An 18,169-nucleotide genomic window follows, 5' to 3' on the forward strand; every position below is an offset into this window, starting at 1 on the left:
TTTTAAAGGCGAGAGAACCAAAGGTCACAGGGAAAGGCTATGGACAGGGTCACATAGCTAGAAAAAGACAGAATAAGAATTAGATCCCAAGTCGTCTCGCCCTATAGTCCTGGCCTCTTATCAGCTACAGACAGCCATAACCCTCCCCCCACCATGCACAGAGTTATTTCTCTCCAGCTTCGTGTTCAAAGGGCTAGCTGCTCTGTTCCAGCTGCCCCGCTGCTCCGCCGGAGAATGGCGCATGCCGCATTCTGTATCGGCCAGCAGATGCCAGAGCCACGTCGGCATTAGCCCAACTGCGGCAGCAGCGGCGGAGGGGGTGGGCATTTGACGGGGAATTAGGGGGCATTATTTTGCTGAGGCCTTTGTCCAGTGACATCCCTGGTTCTTGAAGCTTCACTGAGAGCAGCGTGTGCATCACACACAGTCTTTTGGTTCCTTGGCCCCGCAGTCTCCGGGGAAGGTCAGACTGGGAGTTGGGGTCCTGGTCTCCCCCTGGAGCTCTGCAGTCAACTCAGTGGGTGGCCCTGGGCAAGCGCCTAGAGCCTCAGTTTCCCTTTTCGTGAATAGAGAGATTAGCTGGCCAGGTTAAGCTCACAGCAACATCCCTACCACGCCCACCTGTTTGTTGTTGGGTAATGACAGTAAGGAGACTAACTGCATGCCTGCTCCAAACAGACTGAAAGATTCCGGAGAGAAGACAGGGAAGGGGGCGTCCAAGCCAGAGGATGTTCAGCTCATAGGCCGTCTGCAGACCCGCCTGAAGGAGAGAGAGGAGATCATCAAGCAGCTCATGGTAAGGCTGTCTGGGCAACCAGGGGCTCTGCAGAGTTCTCCAGGAGAGCCATTCACTTTGCTCCCGGCCCTTTGATTTCAATCCTGATAACCCTAAAATCCCCTCCAGAAGATCCTTGATTCTTTTTGTCTATGATCTAAAAAACAAAACAAACAAAAAAACATACACCTGAAAAAAAAAATACAGGAAAATAGATACAGAAAAAACACTCAAGTCCCACAATATCTACCTGACATTGGTTTTGTTTTTTTTTTTTTTAGCCTACAGAATTGGAAAAATCTAGACTGGCTTGCCTTCTGAATTTTAGTAAATCAAGCCAATTATTGTTTATTGATCTTCCTTTTACAAAAATGACTAGCTGTTTTGCAGTTAGCAAGCCACCCCCTGGACTTAGTTTTCTCCCTCTGGTTCTGTATCCAACAGCCACCAAAGCCTAAGGCTGTTTCTTTAGAATGCCCCTTCCTCCATCCACTCCTGCCCTGTCACAACCCACCCACCTCATATCCCTGTCTCCTGATAGCTTCATCCATTCCTTTAGGCACTAACCCACGTCTCCCTGCTCTCTGCTCTGGTTGAGAGCTGTATCACCACAGCCGAACTGGCTAGGACGCTTCTCCTGGCTTACATTCAGTCCTGGAGACCGTGGGTCTTGACTCACTCCTGTCAGTGTAGCCCACTATGGGGGACATCAGTCCAGCCACTTCCCCCCACCCCATCTCTGCCTCCACCACTTTAGTCCAAGCCCCTCTCACACACAGTGGAGAACCACTGGTCTCCCACTCGAACCTCCCCCACATGAACCAGAGCAATCTTAGGAAAATATATCACATGATAGCACAGCTCCATTCAGCACTTCCCATGTTCTCCAAGTAATATCTACATCTTATGGTGGCCTCAGGTCCTCCCACAAGTACAGCCATGTCTCTCAAATCTCACTCCCACTCCCATCCCTGACCATGCCCATCATATTAGTACACTGATGAGACCATCAGGAAAATTTCACCACTACTTGAAAATTAGATATTAAGGAATAGCTTGTTTGCTAAATGTGACAGAAGTATTGTGGTTAAGTTTTTGGTATGTTTATTTGTTTTTTAAGAATCCTAATCTCTTAGAGATACATATTGATGTTTTTACAGATGAAAATATACAATGACTGGAATTTGCTTTAAAAATAATACAGCATGGGGCGCCTGGGTGGCTCAGTAGGTTAAAGCCTCTGCCTTTGGCTCAGGTCATGATCCCAGGGTTCTGGGATTGAGCCCCACATATGGCTCTCTGCTTGGCAGGGAGCCTGCTTCCCTTCCTCTCTCTCTGCCTGCCTCTCTGCCTACTTGTGATCTCTGTCTGTCAAATAAATAAAATCTTTAAAAATAATACAGCAGAAAAGAAAAAAGTGGATAATGATACACATAAACAATGGCCATATGGTGTTATAGCTGGAGTTTTCTTTCTTACTAACTTTCTGCAGTAGATTCTTTTCAGATGCTAAGAGTACCTGGACAAATATATATGTATAGTGTTTCAAATAAGCTTGCTCTTTCCTATACAAGAGAAGCTAGGGCTCAAAGGCCACAGGAGTAAAGTTGCTTTCTCAAAGCTTCCCTGGACAGCAGCTTGATCCCCGGTGACCCCTGCTGACCTCCCCTTCCCTCCCCTGGGCTTTCTTCTCCTTGTGCTGTGATCTGCCCTCACACTGCCATTTTCCTTCAAGTCAGATCCAGTGCTGTATAGTTAGGCTCATGTAGATTCAGTTGTATTGTTTTTCCAGGAGGAGAGAAGATTTCACTATGCAGCCTTCCCCAGCACCATGTCCCATCGGAATCGGTCCTTCTCTTTCAATCCTCACCCAGGATATTTGACCCCTTCTATGAAGGTAAATTGGTTTCCTAGTTTCAAGCATCACACAATTCTGCTGGTTTTGTTTTCCTAAAGGTAACTGTAGCTTATTTGTCAGTGGGCTGGCATACATTCAGAGGGATATCCGCTAAAAGTAAGACTCACAGGAAATAGTCCAAATTAGTAGCAAACAGTATTTGTATCTGGCTAGGTGGATTATGTGTACTTATAATTTTTTAATTTTTTATGGGTTTTTGTATTCTCCAAACTCCCTATAAATAAACATGTCACTGTTAATAATGGTTATATCTGGGTGATAGGGAGGAGAGTAAAGAGCAGGCATCTCCCACTTTAATTTTTTATCCCTGTATGTTTTTGCAAGTTGTTATATTGAAAATGTTCACATCCAAGTCTCTGATCTGCTATCACGAAATCTTAAAAGTGCTAAAAAATATTTTTTAATAGTTCAAAGGACAATAAACCTGATGTGGGCTCATTTATAATTTTTATATATGCCCCTCAGTGCAACAAGATCTAAGTTTCACTCCAGAAATATTAACACATTTGACGACAATGGGCCCGGTCCCTGCTAGTGGTTTTAGATGGCCTTCTAAAGCCTAAAACATTTTTTTTTTAATTATAAAACACATCTATCCCCAGAAGTTTCTGATAAGAAATTGTAAACCTATGTGTTTCTTAAAACATAAAGTAGACTGGAGGAAAAAATGCTTTAAAAAATAACATGTAAGGGATGCCTGGGTGGCTTAGTCGGTTGAATATCTGCCTTCGGCTCAGGTCATGATCCCAGGGTCCTAGGATTGAGCTTGTGTCAGGCTCCCTGCTCAGCAGGAAGTCTGCTTCTCCCTCTGTCCTTCACCCTGCTTATGCTCTCTCACGCACTCTCTCTCCCCCAAGTAAATGAAATCTTAAAAAAAAAAACAATAAACAAACATGTAAGTATACAAATAAAATTATTGCCTCCTCTTCCATATAGTTTTGGCTGGGTGGGCCTTTTTGCTTTTACAATAATGCCTCTTTGGGGTAGCACTAAAAAGCCTTCCTTCTAATACAAACAGAAAAAGAAGATGGAGGAAGTGCCCAGCCGAGTGGTCAGTGTGCCAAACCTCGCCTCCTACGCAAAGAACTTTCTGAGTGGTGATCTGAGCTCCAGGATCAATGCTCCTCCGATAACTAAATCACCCAGCTTGGATCCAAGCCCTGGCTCTAGTCAGCCTTACAAACCTCCCCAGTCTCTAGATGTGAAAACTGCCACAAGGTAAGGGCTGGGGCGGAAGGGGAAGCTGTGATTTCCAGTTTCCATTAATAGGAGGGGAATTTGGATTCCTTTCTGGCACCTCTTAAATAACCCAGTATTTAGGCAGATATAAAGAATGGCAAAACAAGCCCTGTCTTGGACAAATTACAATCAAGTCAAAGGGTTGTATAAGAGGAAGGAAGTATGTCATTCTTTAGAAGAGGTACTATGCTTGGTACCAAATTCCAGAAAACCTTTTTCCATGGATTAGATAAGGGACACTCAGCTGGCCATGTCACTGTGGCTGACACAGAAGAGGGACTCTCATCATCTGGCCCTGAGATCTGGATTCAAATTCTGATCCTTCTTGTTCTTAGCTAGGTGGCCTTGGGCAGATTACTTGACCTCGCTGGATCTCCATTACCTTACCTCTAAAATGAAGACAGTATAGCATCTCCCTCATCAAACTGATGTGGGACTAAAGGAATGAATCTGTGGGACATGCTTAGCACAAGACCTGGTACAGAAAGTATATTTCCACTATTATTATTAAGGTTATTTCTCAAGATTTACTGTATCATCTTAAAGTTGTAAGACCTCTTAATCTATGGGTTTGGGAGCTCATTCATGATGTTCTCAGATACTATCTTACTTTCTCAGAAACCCTTGCAACATGTTTCTTTCGGGAATGTGAGTTTTCCCTTTATTAGTTCTCCCTCCTATCCAGTCTTCCATTCAGAGGCAAAATTTTACATTCTGGGCTTTCAATTTTGCATTTCAGAAAGGGCTCCTTCTAAAAAGTTCCTTTTCCAAAGACCCGCAACCCCGTGGCTACATGGACACATGGGGAGGCACAGCCCTTTATGAATATCGAGCTGGACAGAGCCTCTGGCAGTCACCAATGAGTCCAGCCCTTTTGTTTCACAGCTGGGGTAACTGAGTCCTGGACCCCTAAGCACAGCCCTCTCAAACTGCTAGAGCCAGCTTCTGACTCTGGTTTCATCTCAGTAGCACACACCTGTGTGTAAAGCTTCACAAATGCAGACAGAGACCATTCAGGCAGGGATAACATCGTACTTTCTGGCTTACTGTCTCTCTGCAATTAGGCTAATTCCACTGTCTTATTGAGATGCTAGAACACATTAGTTTGCTTTTAGAGAAGCCATACATTGTAAGGCTGTGATGATTAACTATTTAATTCCCTTTTTTATGAGGTTTATAGTTTGTGCCTGAAATAAATATGCCTCATTAGTCTAAAGTAAAACTGGAGACCGTGTTTTCAAAATGGGAATTGGATGTTCCCTCCCCACCCCCACCTTTCACAACTTGCTTCCAGCTATCAATGTCGGCCAGTTACACTGTACTGTCTTTCCAAGAGTAATGAAGCAGCTTTCTTTCCCTTAAAGATAGCGGGGTATTAAGGTGTTTGCTGAATAATTTTCAAAACCACCTAAGAAAGCTTTTTGTTTGTTGGCATGTTTCTAGGACACAAGATGGTGAAACAGCCCAACCCAAAGAAGTCCAGCAGAAACAGAGCTCTGCCCACCAGGAATGGTTTACCAAGTATTTTTCTTTCTGAACTGGTTCTTGGGATCCATCAGAAAGAGGACATTTGAAAAACATTTCTTTTAAAGCATCTGATTGAAGGAATGAACTAAACAACCAACCAACCAAATAACTTGCTTGTGATATGGTTTATATATATTAGCCAAAACAAATTTTGGCCTTAACATTTCATACTATTTCATTGTGACACTAGTACTTAAAAAAAATTCTTGCCATTAAGGTAACCCCCCAAGTCCCAAAAAGTGTTATCAAAAGGTACCCTAGGAAAATATTAATGTTGCTGATAACATTCACATTGTATTTCTAGTACCCAGAAGGTTTCATTCCACTTTATGGAATATCAGGCTTTGTGATTTCCATGGTCTACTCTAAAAGTGGTTTCATTTTTCCTTAGAATGCTAGTCATCTCCACTTAAAAAGTATTTCTATGTAAATGACACAATTCCAAAATGCACATTCAACCTCAGTAGGAAGAAGAATAAAGTTCAAGATACTCATGAAAGCCAATTAAAAAAACAAAATGAGGCAAAACTAGGTGTGGACTATAGCCAACCCTGGCATACCTGGATTGAATGCTTTGACTTCACAGCTCCAGGACATGAAGACTACAATAGACTACAGAGGGAATAACACCTACCTCAAAAGGGGCTTTACAAGAATTAAGCAAAATATCATGGGGAATGATACCAATCATGAATTGGAATTAACCACTGCCAGAATTTTTCCGTGAATAACTGAGCCTTGCCCCATCACACATCTCAGTTTCAATTGACTGTAGTTTCAATCTGGTCACTTGTCAAGGTTTCTAGAGTATTCTGTGAAGTCAAAGACCTACTGAACTTGTGGTCTTTGGGTTTGGGCCCTTTGCCTCATGGTGCATTGCTTCTCCATTGCATGGAAGCTCAGTACATTAAAGGGACTCAGGACTGGCCATTCACGGTGCTGACCTGTCAGTCCACCCTGAATTGTCTCACCTTCTGACAGAGAAGTGCGATTTGACAAGACTCAATACATTTGGGCAAAATATGTTCTCAGTCCTTTGGTGCTGGCCACAGGTGGCCATAAACAGTTGTTTATTCTATGCACTGTCAAACCTTTGCTCTTTGAATAAAACTTCAAACAACTGGGCAATAAAAATGGCTGTGACTTGTATTGTTTTCCCAAAGAAAGGTGAAATTAGATGAAGATGGAGCGTGGAAATAGGACTTCACATTAACCTCAATTAGATCATCTTCAAATAAAAAGTAGCTGCTTCCATATGTCATTCTGAGAGAAATTCAATTACAACTCACAATTTAATAAAGGTAAAATCACTATCTAATCAAAACATGTGGCCCTATAATTCCTTAAATGACAATACTTGTTCCCAGACATATAATATACCGTGTTATTTTCAGTGTCACTTTTTCTTTAATGATTTTATTTATTTGAGAGAGAGGGAGAGAGTGTGAGAGACCACAGGTTGGGGGTGGCACAGAGGGAGAGGGAAAAGCAGCATCTCCACTGAGCAAGGAGCCCAACTCAGGGTTCAATCCCAGGACCAAGTTCATAACCTGAGCTGAAGGCAGATGCTTAACCAAATGAGCCACCCAGCGGCCCCAATATCACATTTTTTTTAGTTATCTTGTTTCCTGCTTAAGGTGAGCACTGTAAGATCATGCTTCCATTTTGTGTTTTAAAAACTATGTACAGACAGCTCTGTTTATTGAAATATTTTTCCAACACTGCAACTCCTGATGACTAGCAAAGCAGACGGCACCTTATACAACTATCCTTTAATTAATTCAGCAGGCTACAAGCTGCAGGGACAGAGTTTTATTGAGAATCTACATCTGACTTCTTTCTTGGTGCAGCTGAGTGAAAGATGGTTAAATTTCTAGATCCATCCTGCAATGATTACATCTTGGTTAACTAAATCTGTGCATGCTTCTACCATTTATTTCTTTAGGACAGATTCCTTGAGTGGAGTGAAGTAAAGCATCAAAGGATACATGCTTAAGCTTTCTGTGACATATCAAGATTATCATCCAGAAAGTTTCTATCAAGTTTACACCTTCACCAGCAGTGACTAAAATCCTACCTCTCCATACCCTAGAAAACACTGACAAAGAAACTCAATCTGAGAGAAGAACAGTCAGTTTTTGTGTACATAATCTGATTCCATCAGTCTCTCAAGAGTGAGTGGTCCAGACCTGACAGTGATGGCTTGGGGAGAACAGTGGAGATGAAGAGAAATGAACTGATTCAGGATTGAGTCCGGGGGAGAATCAGCAAGATTTGGTGATAAATCTTGGTAGGTGTAGGCAGCCATGGACTGAGCTGGAGTCAGGAGACCAAACCAGGCCCTAACTCGCGCCTCCTTGAAGCTCAAGGGTTAATAACCTTGTGGGTGTAAAAGTAGAGTACGCTTGAGAAGGGGCCTGAGCTATGGATTCCAAGACTCACCGACCTGGCTGCCTGCATGTCTTTGGCTAGGCTACTAAGCTATTGTGGGTTTGTACTGTTCTTGCATGGACCATAAATCATACCACTGTAAGATCATGAGTTACTTAGAAGATGGTGTACCTGGTTAATAGATTACTTAAAAACAAAGATCACTGGCGTTAGAGGGTCTGTTGCTAGGGCATGGGAAACAGGACAAGGGGAGGCCTGGAGGGCTAGCATGTACATGTAGTAATTTCCTTTACAATCAGTCAAGAAAGAAACTTCCTTGTAATTGTTTCTGTACACTATATAATGGCTTTACAATCTCAAACTTGGCCCTGTTGGACATTCTCCTCTGTGTCCCTCCTGCCCCCATCTCTTTGTCTCTTTAACCTCTTTTCATCATCCTCTTAACCTCTCGTTCCTGGTTGTGTTGTCGCGCTGGCCGCAACAGGTAGGCCCTATTATGACAGGAGGAAGGGCTAACACTGCTAGAGCAAAACTGTAAAGGAAGATTGCTGTAAAGGGTTTCTTAATTAGGGTGGAAAAGAATGAACTCGCCCAAGCAATGGCTGCTATCGTGTACCTGAGCTGCTCTGAGCTGAGTATCAGCTGCTCTAGCATCGATGTAACAGTCAACACAGTGGTTGCACTTGAGGTTACTTGGTCTTTATACTCATTCTCCAGGATCCATCTGGATTCTGCAAGGATGAGGCTGGCCAGATTAACAACCTTGAGGTCGTAGAACAAAAGTAAAAACAACTTTTAAAAGCTTTGTTTAATCTACACTGAGGGGTTGGCCCCAGCTGGATACCCCAGACACATGCACAGACAAGAATAAGTATTATGGGGGCGCCTGGGTGGCTCAGTGGGTTAAGCCTCTGCCTTCGGCTCAGGTCATGATCCCGGGGTCCTGGGATCGAGTCCCGCATCGGGCTCTCTGCTCGGCGGGGGGCCTGCTTCCCCCCTCTCTCTGCTCTGCCTCTCTGTCTCCTTGTGATCTCTCTCTCTGTCAGGTAAATAAATAAAATCTTTAAAAAAAAAAAAGAATAAGTATTACGCATAAAAAATAATAAATGGTCAGTGTATATTCTGAGACGAACAATGCCGACTTCTCATGAGGGGCTCAGAAACGGATATAAATCTCTAACCCCCAGGGAGAATCAAGTAAGGTCGGCAAAGAGAGAGGAAGTCCCATGTCCCTGGGTGGGGTGCAGCAGAGAGGGCATGCAGAGGCTTCAGGGACCAGGTGGCATCCAAGCCAAACAACCATGAATGGATGGATATCAACCTTATGGAGGGAGGAACCTTCAAGACTGAAGGAATCAAAACAAGTCAGGATACAGGGTGTAGAAGTACTACCTGTTTAGAAAATAGAGCATTTGTATTCAGTTAAGAGGTGTCATCTAATAAGAGACTGTAAACACAGAGAAAGGAAAATCTCACCTAAGGAGCACCACACTCAATGCCCTTCTGTACTTCTCAAAGGCAGCTCAATAGCGAATCTCATTGCCCTCTGTAACCAACAAGAGGGTAAAATGTCTTCCCAAATGCTGAGGCTCCCATAATTTTTGAGGATGGGGAGTTTGCTGAGGGTCATCCTACAGCCCACTCCCCACCCAAGGGCCTCAGTCCCTTGGTATCAGTGTCACTCATTAGCAAGAACCATCTTTAGTGGAAAATTCAGCTACAAAAAACCAGAAACAAGAAGGACACAAGCAAACTCAAAATGAAAAGAGATGATCATAGCAAGCTTTAACATTTCATACTACATATATGCCTCAAGCATCACACTGAAAACAAAGTCTGCCCCCTTACTTACAGTGATTCATCACTGGAGAACGTAACAATATTTAGCTTATTACTGCTCCTACTACACACCTCCACTCCAAAAAGTGGAAAACACCACAAAAAAATATAAAGGTCAGCCCAAATAAAAGTCAACATCAACGTAAGGATCGTACCATATTATTACTATACTAACTTAGGATATTATAATCCTTTTAACCTATTTACAAAATATCCTCATTCTAAGAGCTCCAGATGCATTACAAATATCATTGTATTAGATTCTTTTTCTTGAGGTAATTTAAAATCTTGAAAACATGCAAATTTACCTATTTTTCTGCACAACTACTGAGGGATAATTGTCATAAAGGCCTACAAACAAAATCCTCACCTTCTGATTCTTAGATCAGATCATACAAGCTAATCTAAAACTGGAAACATGAAGAGACTAAGTCATACAAAAACAAAAAGTACAAACAGAAAAAAGAAACATGAAAAGGAAATCTGTAATTGGCATCACACTAACAGTCTAAACTTAGCTACAGAGGGGAAAATTTACTTGATTTACCAAAACTATATAGGCATTTTATAAAGTACTCAAAAAATAACGCTTATAAAAATAAAGGGAAAATTTTAGGTGAGATCATCAACAAAAATCATCTTATTCTTTGGCAAAGAGTCCTTCCAAAATGTCATGTCCACAAGAAGTGATGTCTGTCAAGACTGTGTTTAGGCTGACTCACACACCAGATCACCTTCAGACCAGCTCTGACTCAGGTCTGCTTCATTGGTGCAGGGATATTAGCTGATGCCTGCTCGAGGTAGGCCAAGGAGCCCTGAGGGATCTCGGCTGGCTTTTTGTGCTGCACACTGATGTCTTCCAGCACCTGCTGCCAATGCCTCAGTTTTGTCAAGTGCTTCTGGACCAGAGCATCTTTCCGCTGTAACTCATTCCTTAGTTCTGAGACATCCTACAAACGAAGACAACGAAGTAAGAGTAAGCTCATGAAAAGTGAAAACAGTTCCTGATCTGGTAAGAGCTCTAAGAAGTAATTCAAAACAAGAGATCAATTAAACCATTGTACACCTATTATCCTGCTTGGCTCCACTATCTATAAACAACCTGCAGCAGCTCCTCTAATGGAAGATGCCTGCCTAACACTGGGAGTTTTTATTTTTCGTTTTAATTTAGTAAGTAATACAGATGTTCCAATATTCTAAAGTACCAAAGGGTAGTCTCTTTCCCATCCCAGTCCCCAGACACCCAATACCTCCATTCAAAGGCTACAGCTGAGATCTAAAATACTGAGAACCTGAAACATATGTGAACAACTGTCCAAAACCACCATTCTATCAGTCAGGATAAAGTGTTAAAACCTCATATTTAAGTTTTTTAAATGAATACCAGCATTATAATTCTTTATTAAGGCCTGACCGCAAACACACCTATGTTCTTACTCAAGTGTTCAAATCAGGAAATGATCTGACACGATAAACTAAAAATATCATCTTACCCTTCATGTTTTCAACAGCTGGTATCAGTGAACAAAAAGAATGTTTTTAATTAACTGGGAGGACTTACTTCAAAAGTCCCCCAAACAAGCATTTCAATTTAGTGTTTCTCATTATGGGCATCGCAGGTCTCTTGGGCAAGATGATTCTTCTTCCTTCCACAATACATTTGGCTGGTTTTGGCCCAATACACTAAATGCCAATAAAGCTTCCCAGTCATCATGGCAACCTCAACACATTTCCAAATGCCGCCGTTCAAACAACTGAGATAAATGAAATCCTGAGTCTCAAGGAAGCTGGACAAAACATTTAATTTTTGATTCCTTGAAGAAACTTGAGCCCTTCCTGCGTCTAAGGCAGCTGGGGATACACATACCCCAGTTTCTGTCCAAAATGAGCTTGTCATCTACATTAATGGCTTCTCTATCTTTTTCAAGCAGAACCTTTCCTGAAGGAAAAGTCTTTAATGAAAGCCAGCAAATTAAACTGCTCTGTTTGAGTCCATCTTTCCTCCACGACCCCCTGGCTTCACTACCTGCCCAGCTTGTCATCAACACTGACAACTAGCAACATTTGTATTCAATCTACAAAGCCCTACGATAACTCATGGGAAAAGAATATATATCTAATTTAAAGCACAGATGGAATCCTGACAACATGTGTTTTCCCTAAAAGTTAAGGAGAAATGTGAGTTCATACCTCTTTGATAACTTGCTCTGGTTTCTGGACAGATAACTGCAATCTTTTCTGTAGGAAAAAACATTCCGTCTGTCTTGCAATATCCAGAAATTTCTGTATACACTGATCAACACCTTATGAGAAAAAGGCCAAAATAGTAAGAAAAACCCTAGACATGTCTATCTCCCTCATAAATGAACAGTCAAAATATCAAAATGGCACCTTCTCACAGATGTAATCTGGAATTTTAATTCTGGTCACAGCAGTGATATTGACTCCCCTATGTATTAACCAACATTAAATAGCACATAATTTGTGCTTTTATGAGTTGAATGATACCTCAGTACAACACAAAAGTTCTTCTGAAGAGAGATAATCCAGAGATCCAGCAATTAACATCATGACTTCTACTTAAAATGTAACATGTAAAATATGGTACCAAAAAAGTCAAAAACACTGGTTGCCTCTGAGGCAGAGCTTCGGTTAAGTCAGGGAAGCACAAGAGACTTTTCTGTGTAACACCTTCAAAAAATAATCAAAACTTAAGTTTTTTGAAAAACGCAGTATGCATTGTTGGTTGTCACTGACCTATACCAAAATGGAAAGAAAGCTCATTTTAAGTGGTTCATTATGAGTGACATGTCAATTAATAAACTGAACAAAGAACCAGCAGTATACAGAAATTACTGCATAAATCTTATTCCCTGGAAAAGTTCTTTTACGATACAAATAGAACTGAAACACATTGAGTATAAATTCAGTAATTAGGAATCTTGCTGAAGGTAAGAACATAGTCTACAGAGAGTAAATTCTTACCAGTTCTAATTTCTTCCTGATCCGTGCCATTGACATAGTCCTGACTCACAAGAGAAGCAAAGCAAGCCTGTGTGACCCCAAAAAAATATATATATAAGAATATATAATATATAAATAATATATATATATATTTAAGAATATATGTCATTCACATGTCAAAAATCTTACTTCAGAGTAAGAAATAACTTCTCTTGAAAGTCATTCAATGAGCTGATAGAGTCCGGGTTTGCACATCAGCTGACAAGATATACTACAGCTGATGAAGAAACTTGGTACACTGAGTCCATCAGACCCTCAGAGGGAGACCTGCAAACGAGGCTGCTGATATTTGCTAACACCACCACCTGGTCCCAACTCCTGCCACTCACCCCCTTCCTTGAAGTCCCATTCTACACCAGGACTGACACACAACAGGTTTCTTCACTGTTTGACAAATATTCATCAAGCACTTGCTATGTGATACCACTGTATTAGCACTGATGGAGGAATGAGAGATAGATTGCCTCTGACTTTATGGGCCTGGTTTAGTGGCAAATCCTACAAAAGGCACCAGGGGCACATCCACTTGAGGAAGTGATACACAATTTGGAAGAGGGAACCTGGAAACCCAGAGAGAACACAAACAGCACATGGAGAAAAAGTCTTCTGTGGTCAGAGTAAGAGGAAACTGCAATGGAGCTGAGAGCTGAATATGCTGACCTAGGAATACTACAGTAAACCTCCTGGCTTTATCTCAAGATTGCCAGGTAGCCACTAAAGGGTTTTAAGCATTAGGGCACTGGTGTCTGCTCTGGCCAAGACTTCTACAAGGCCAGTCCTTCAGCAAGCACTTATGACTGACAGCCACCTCACCTCAACGCTAAATGCTGCTCTAAAGCTTACCAAACCCTCTCCTTTATGGCTTGGCACCACTACAAAGGCATATCTCATCCTCCTCCCAGATAAATTTCGATGTCTTTTAATCAGTTACTTCCAAGTTTCTTAATGTACAGTCCCAGGTAAAAGCATTTTTCCCATGCAGCCCCAATAACACATTCATTAACAACCGATATTCACGCTCTATTCTGCTATTATACACAGTATAAAACTCACACGACTAGGACTTAAAATGTGGAACAGTAGCTGCAATTAAAGTTATTTTATTTCCACACAATAATGGCTCATCTTCCACTCTAGAGACCACTGAAAGCCATCTTATTTTTAAGCATCTATTTTTACCTCTCCTTTGTCTACCACTCCCCATTTCCCTTGCTAGAGCAGTTAACTTCTTGGGTAGAACTCAGAATCTGGGTCATCCCTGCCTCCCTCACTCTCTCCAGCTTCCCGTCTTTCCCCTCTAGTACCAAATTTCACACAGCAACCTTCACATAAGTCCATCTCATCTCCAAGAGTTCCTTAGTTCGGAGCCATTTGAGGGTGGAGCCCACCGGAAAGAACACAGGACGTAGCAGTGTGACGTTACCTGTCCTAGATGAACCAGTATTAAACACGCAGGAGTGAGGGGAAGAGCACTCAGGGCTCAAAAAAGGATGGAACAGGTACAACTGACTGAGAACCCAGACGGGTCCCGAGGCTGGGGATGGGCAAACTTCAAGTCCACGTGCTTCCAGAAACATAAAGTTTACATCTGTGCCAGCGGACCTGAGCAGAATGACGGTCACCACTCAACGTGGAAACTAAAGCAAGTGACTTCCGTTCTCTGAGCCTGTTCCCCTATTCGTAAGCCTGATGTGGGTATCGCTGAGAGAGACAACTGCCCAGGCGCAGCTTATGTTTCAGGAAAGAAGGCAGGCTGGGAACACGGACGCCCCAGTCTCATCTTACCTCAAAAGAAGACTCCAACTCATCCACCAAGGTGCTGTTAGAAGTTCTCGGAGGGCCTGGCGCGGCCTGAAGAAGCGAAGGTTGGCCCCTGGAGTCCCCGGGGTGTCCAGGTGGCTGCCCAGAGAACATACCTCCCAGTGGAGCCGCCATTTCTGGAATGGCGCGGAGGAGGCACCGTGCGGCTGCGCAGGCCGGCGCGCGCGGCTCACGTGACAGCCCTAGTCATGTGACATTGAGGGCCTCCGCGGGCGTCCTTGGGGCTCCAGGGAAACCGCAGGCTCGATAACCCTTGCTTTCTCCTTCTCTGCGGGTAGGCGGCCAGGCTTTTCTTTTTCTTTTCCTAATTTAAGAATTAAAGGTTCTAACAGGATTTGACGCAGTTGTGGGGAGTGGAGAATCAGTAGCTACGGTGGAACTAGCCCTTTCCCCGGAGTCAGCATACTCCTGTGCCAAGTCCCGCCTTTGCACTTGAGATTTGGAGTGACTTTGGCCAAGGTTTTCTCTCTCTGGGCTCAGGTTAGCGATTGGTAGGAGGGAGGCACCCATTCATTCCACAGTAATTGAGCCCTTACAGTGCACCAGTGACTAATCTACTCACTGCGGATATAACGGGAACAAACTGGCAAAGTTACCCCTAAGTTCTCTGTGCGGGGAGGCGGGTAACAGAAACACTACGTCTCTGTTCGCCTTAGATATTTATGGTTGCATTAAAGCCACATATGCCGTCTTTCAGTAACTTCCTTTTAGCATTCATTTATCTTTTCAGAAGCTAAGGATTCTTTTCCCATTATATTTAACTTTACAGTTATCCAGCACATTGAGCCTTCCGTGCCCTAGGCTCTATTTAATCTGGGGTTATAAGTCACCCCAAGTCTCTGTTGTCATGTTTACTGTTTCTGTGGAAGAGAGACAAACATACAAATATATATAGCAATATCTAGTGGAGATAAGTGATAAGAAGAAAAATGAAACCCAGTAAGCAAATGGCTAGTGATGGGATTGAGATGGGTAGCTGTCCTCTCAAAGAGATCTGGGCTAGAATGACTGGAATGAAAATGTAACCAGAAAAGTTTTCCAGACAGAGGGGTCCCTGAAGAAAGAACCCGCCTGGCATATTAGGAACCACAGAAAGGCCAGTGGGGCTGGAGTGACGAAGGCAGGGCTGTAGCAGCTAGAAAAAGCAAAGGCTCCCCTTTGACCATCAGGTCTCAGATCAAAACTCATCTTCCTGTCAGTCTAAATTAGCCCCACACTTCCAGCCACTTCAGCATTTAATTTTCTTTATAGCACTTAATCATTACATGAAATTATGTGGTTCATTTGTCTTCATTAACAAAGTCACCTAACACACATGCACCAACAGGAAATGCAAGCTCCATGAGATCAGGGCCTGCCTGTCTTGATCATCTGTATTCTTAACACCCCAAACTGTCAGGCATAATTGTTGACTGAACAAAAATATAACGCCATAAGGAAACTAGTGGGCTCCACCAGTTCTCAAACTGTTCTGGGTCTTAGGACCCTTTTACATTCCCAAAATATTGAGTACTACAAACACGTATGTGTTGTGTTGGTATTTGTTCAATTAAAACTTGGAATATGGGGGCACCTGGGTGGCTCAGTGGGTTAAAGCCTCTGCCATCGGCTCAGGTCATGATCTCAGGGTCCTGGGATCGAACCCCACATCGGGCTCTCTGCTCATTGGGGAGCCTGCTTCCCCTTCTCTCTCTGCCTGTCTCTCTACTAGTGATTTCCATCTGTCAAATAAATAAAATCTTTTTAAAAACCTTGGAATATGTAAAATACCTATATATTAAAACTGATAATTTAAATATTTAAAAATGAGCCAGTTAATATTAGCATCAATATTTTAGTATTTATCTTTTATAAAACCAAAAAAAGAAGAGTTGGGCTCACTTTATTTTTTGCAAAAGTAGAAGACACACTTCTCACTCTTTTATAGTCTTCAACCCCAGTGGCCATCTGGGACTGCAAGAGAGCCTTGAGGCTGGGAGGTGATGCACATTTCCCACCCTGGATTTCTGATGACCATGGAGCTGCTTCAGTTTTGGTTTCTTTACCTCAGCTACCTTTTAACACGATCGTATTCTAAACCACTGCTGTTTTGGATTTGGTGCTTGCTATAGCCCTGCCTGGTCCTCATGGTTAGACATGGGTAATACCCATGGTTGAGCGTGGTTGAGAGGAGTCAAGGGTTGGTGTAATACCTGGCAGCCAAAGGTACCTGCAATGATAACTAAATTTCATCTCCGTCAGATTAGATAAGCACATGAATCCAGGGCTCAGTCATGCCTTTTGGATCCCACACTTCGGTAAACACAAAAGAGTTCTGTTGTTCCTCTATTTAAAAAAGGCTTCTACCAAATCCCTGCCTCGTCTTCTGAGTCACTGAAAGAAATCTAATTCCAGTTTCCCTTCACGAGCCAGTGGCTCCACCTCTCCATCTTCCCTGACAAAAGAGGTCCTGGACATGGATACCCAGAGGAACCTGTTTACTCACTATTCCTGCCTGATTTTAATTCTAACAAATTACACAGATATGTATGCCCATATCCATTCCCTCTCTATAATCCACTTGAGACATACAATATCCTCTTACATGTCAAATTTTTAAAATATTAAAAATTGGGGCACCTGGGTGGCTTTGTCGGTTATGTGTCTAACTCTTGATTTTGTCTCAAGTTGTGATCTCAGGGTTGTGAGATTAAGCCCTACATCAGGCTCTATGCTCAGAGGGGGAGTCTGCTTGAGACTGAGATTCCCTCTCTGACCCTCTGCCCCCCCCACAAACATTCTCTCTAAAATAAACAAACCTTTTAAAAATAATATTAAAAAATAACTCTAATAAACAGGTTTCTTATCAAATGCTTAGTCCTAAAAAAAGAAAAAAGTAGAGGGGTCCAATTCATGGGTAATTGGTTCACCTAGATACAAAAGAAAAGAGGAGAGCTTTGTCCTAAATCTGCACAAGTACAATTTTGTTGACTAGTTGTAGTCCCCGGTGGTAAGCAAATACTTTACCCATGAACAGTCTCTTTTATTGGTCTTGTTCCTTAACTCAAATACATCCCACATCCACTCAAGTCACTGAACTGACAGAAGCATTACAATGTAACAATGAAGCCAGCTGTGGAGGCAGGCTCCCTCCTGTTTAAAGCTCTGTTCTCCCACTTAGTAGCTTGGTGACATTTTTAAATTTTATTTTTTCAGTGTTCCAAGATTCATTGTTTATGCACCACACCCAGTGCTCCATGCAATACGTGCCCTCCTTAATATCTACCACCAGGCTCACCCATCCCCTCAGCCCGCTCCCTTCCAAAACCCCTAGTTTGTTTCTCAGAATCCAGTCTCTCATGCTTTGATTCCCCCTCCGATTTCCCCCAATTCACTTCTCCTAATGTCCTCCATGTTGACATTTTTGACATATTCTTACCCCTTCCTCTCTCTGGTGACTATTTTCCTCATCTGTAACATGGGGATAATAGCACCTACCTCACCAACTGATAAACTCATTGCTGAGTGCCCTAAAGTGATTATTAACATTGAGAAAATACCATACCATCTTACTTAGTTCACATAACACAGCCAAAAAGCTAGTTAGGCTACTACTGAGTATACAGTAATACAGAATACCAGAGCCACACCAGAAA

General features: G+C 42.5%; 2 protein-coding genes across 5 annotated transcripts in view; one reads left to right on the forward strand and one right to left on the reverse strand.

The window, feature by feature from the left end:
• FAM184B (family with sequence similarity 184 member B) overlaps window positions 1-8,846 on the forward strand; it is a 181,459-nt gene extending 172,613 nt beyond the window's left edge. For both annotated transcript variants that reach the window (XM_045991695.1, XM_045991685.1), the window contains 4 exons: window positions 679-796; window positions 2,568-2,672; window positions 3,712-3,911; window positions 5,376-8,846. In XM_045991695.1, coding sequence (XP_045847651.1) covers window positions 679-796; window positions 2,568-2,672; window positions 3,712-3,911; window positions 5,376-5,469 — 517 coding nt within the window. In that variant the 3' untranslated portion in view covers window positions 5,470-8,846. The remainder of the gene's footprint in view (window positions 1-678; window positions 797-2,567; window positions 2,673-3,711; window positions 3,912-5,375) is intronic.
• Window positions 646-14,691, reverse strand: MED28 (mediator complex subunit 28). Of its 3 annotated transcripts, none has more exons than XM_045991719.1 (5): window positions 14,499-14,691; window positions 12,675-12,741; window positions 11,880-11,992; window positions 10,416-10,639; window positions 646-760 (listed from the first exon to the last, which is right to left on the reverse strand). In XM_045991719.1, the coding sequence occupies exons 1-4, from the start codon at window positions 14,646-14,648 to the stop codon at window positions 10,442-10,444; spliced, it is 528 nt and encodes a 175-aa protein (XP_045847675.1). In that variant the 5' UTR covers window positions 14,649-14,691; the 3' UTR covers window positions 646-760; window positions 10,416-10,441. The 3 variants fall into 3 exon arrangements, with proteins under 3 accessions (XP_045847675.1, XP_045847684.1, XP_045847665.1); XM_045991728.1 differs by lacking the exon at window positions 646-760 and adding an exon at window positions 809-932; XM_045991709.1 differs by lacking the exon at window positions 646-760 and having other exon boundaries at window positions 9,611-10,639; window positions 14,499-14,687.
• Between the last annotated feature and the right edge of the window lie 3,478 nt (window positions 14,692-18,169).

The sequence above is a fragment of the Meles meles genome, chromosome 2 (genome assembly GCF_922984935.1).
Source record: "Meles meles chromosome 2, mMelMel3.1 paternal haplotype, whole genome shotgun sequence".
Lineage (NCBI taxonomy): Eukaryota > Metazoa > Chordata > Mammalia > Carnivora > Mustelidae > Meles > Meles meles.

What these genes read in the sequence shown, in the direction of transcription:
- MED28 (XM_045991719.1), bottom strand. Translation starts at nt 14,648, where the DNA reads ATGGCGGCTCCACTGGGAGGTATGTTCTCTGGGCAGCCACCTGGACAC. An exon ending in AGTTGGAGTCTTCTTTTGAG is followed by an intron (nt 12,742 to 14,498) that starts GTAAGATGAGAC and finishes GGGGTCACACAG; the next exon opens with GCTTGCTTTGCTTCTCTTGT. An exon ending in CAGAGCAAGTTATCAAAGAG is followed by an intron (nt 10,640 to 11,879) that starts GTATGAACTCAC and finishes CTTCGTTTGTAG; the next exon opens with GATGTCTCAGAACTAAGGAA.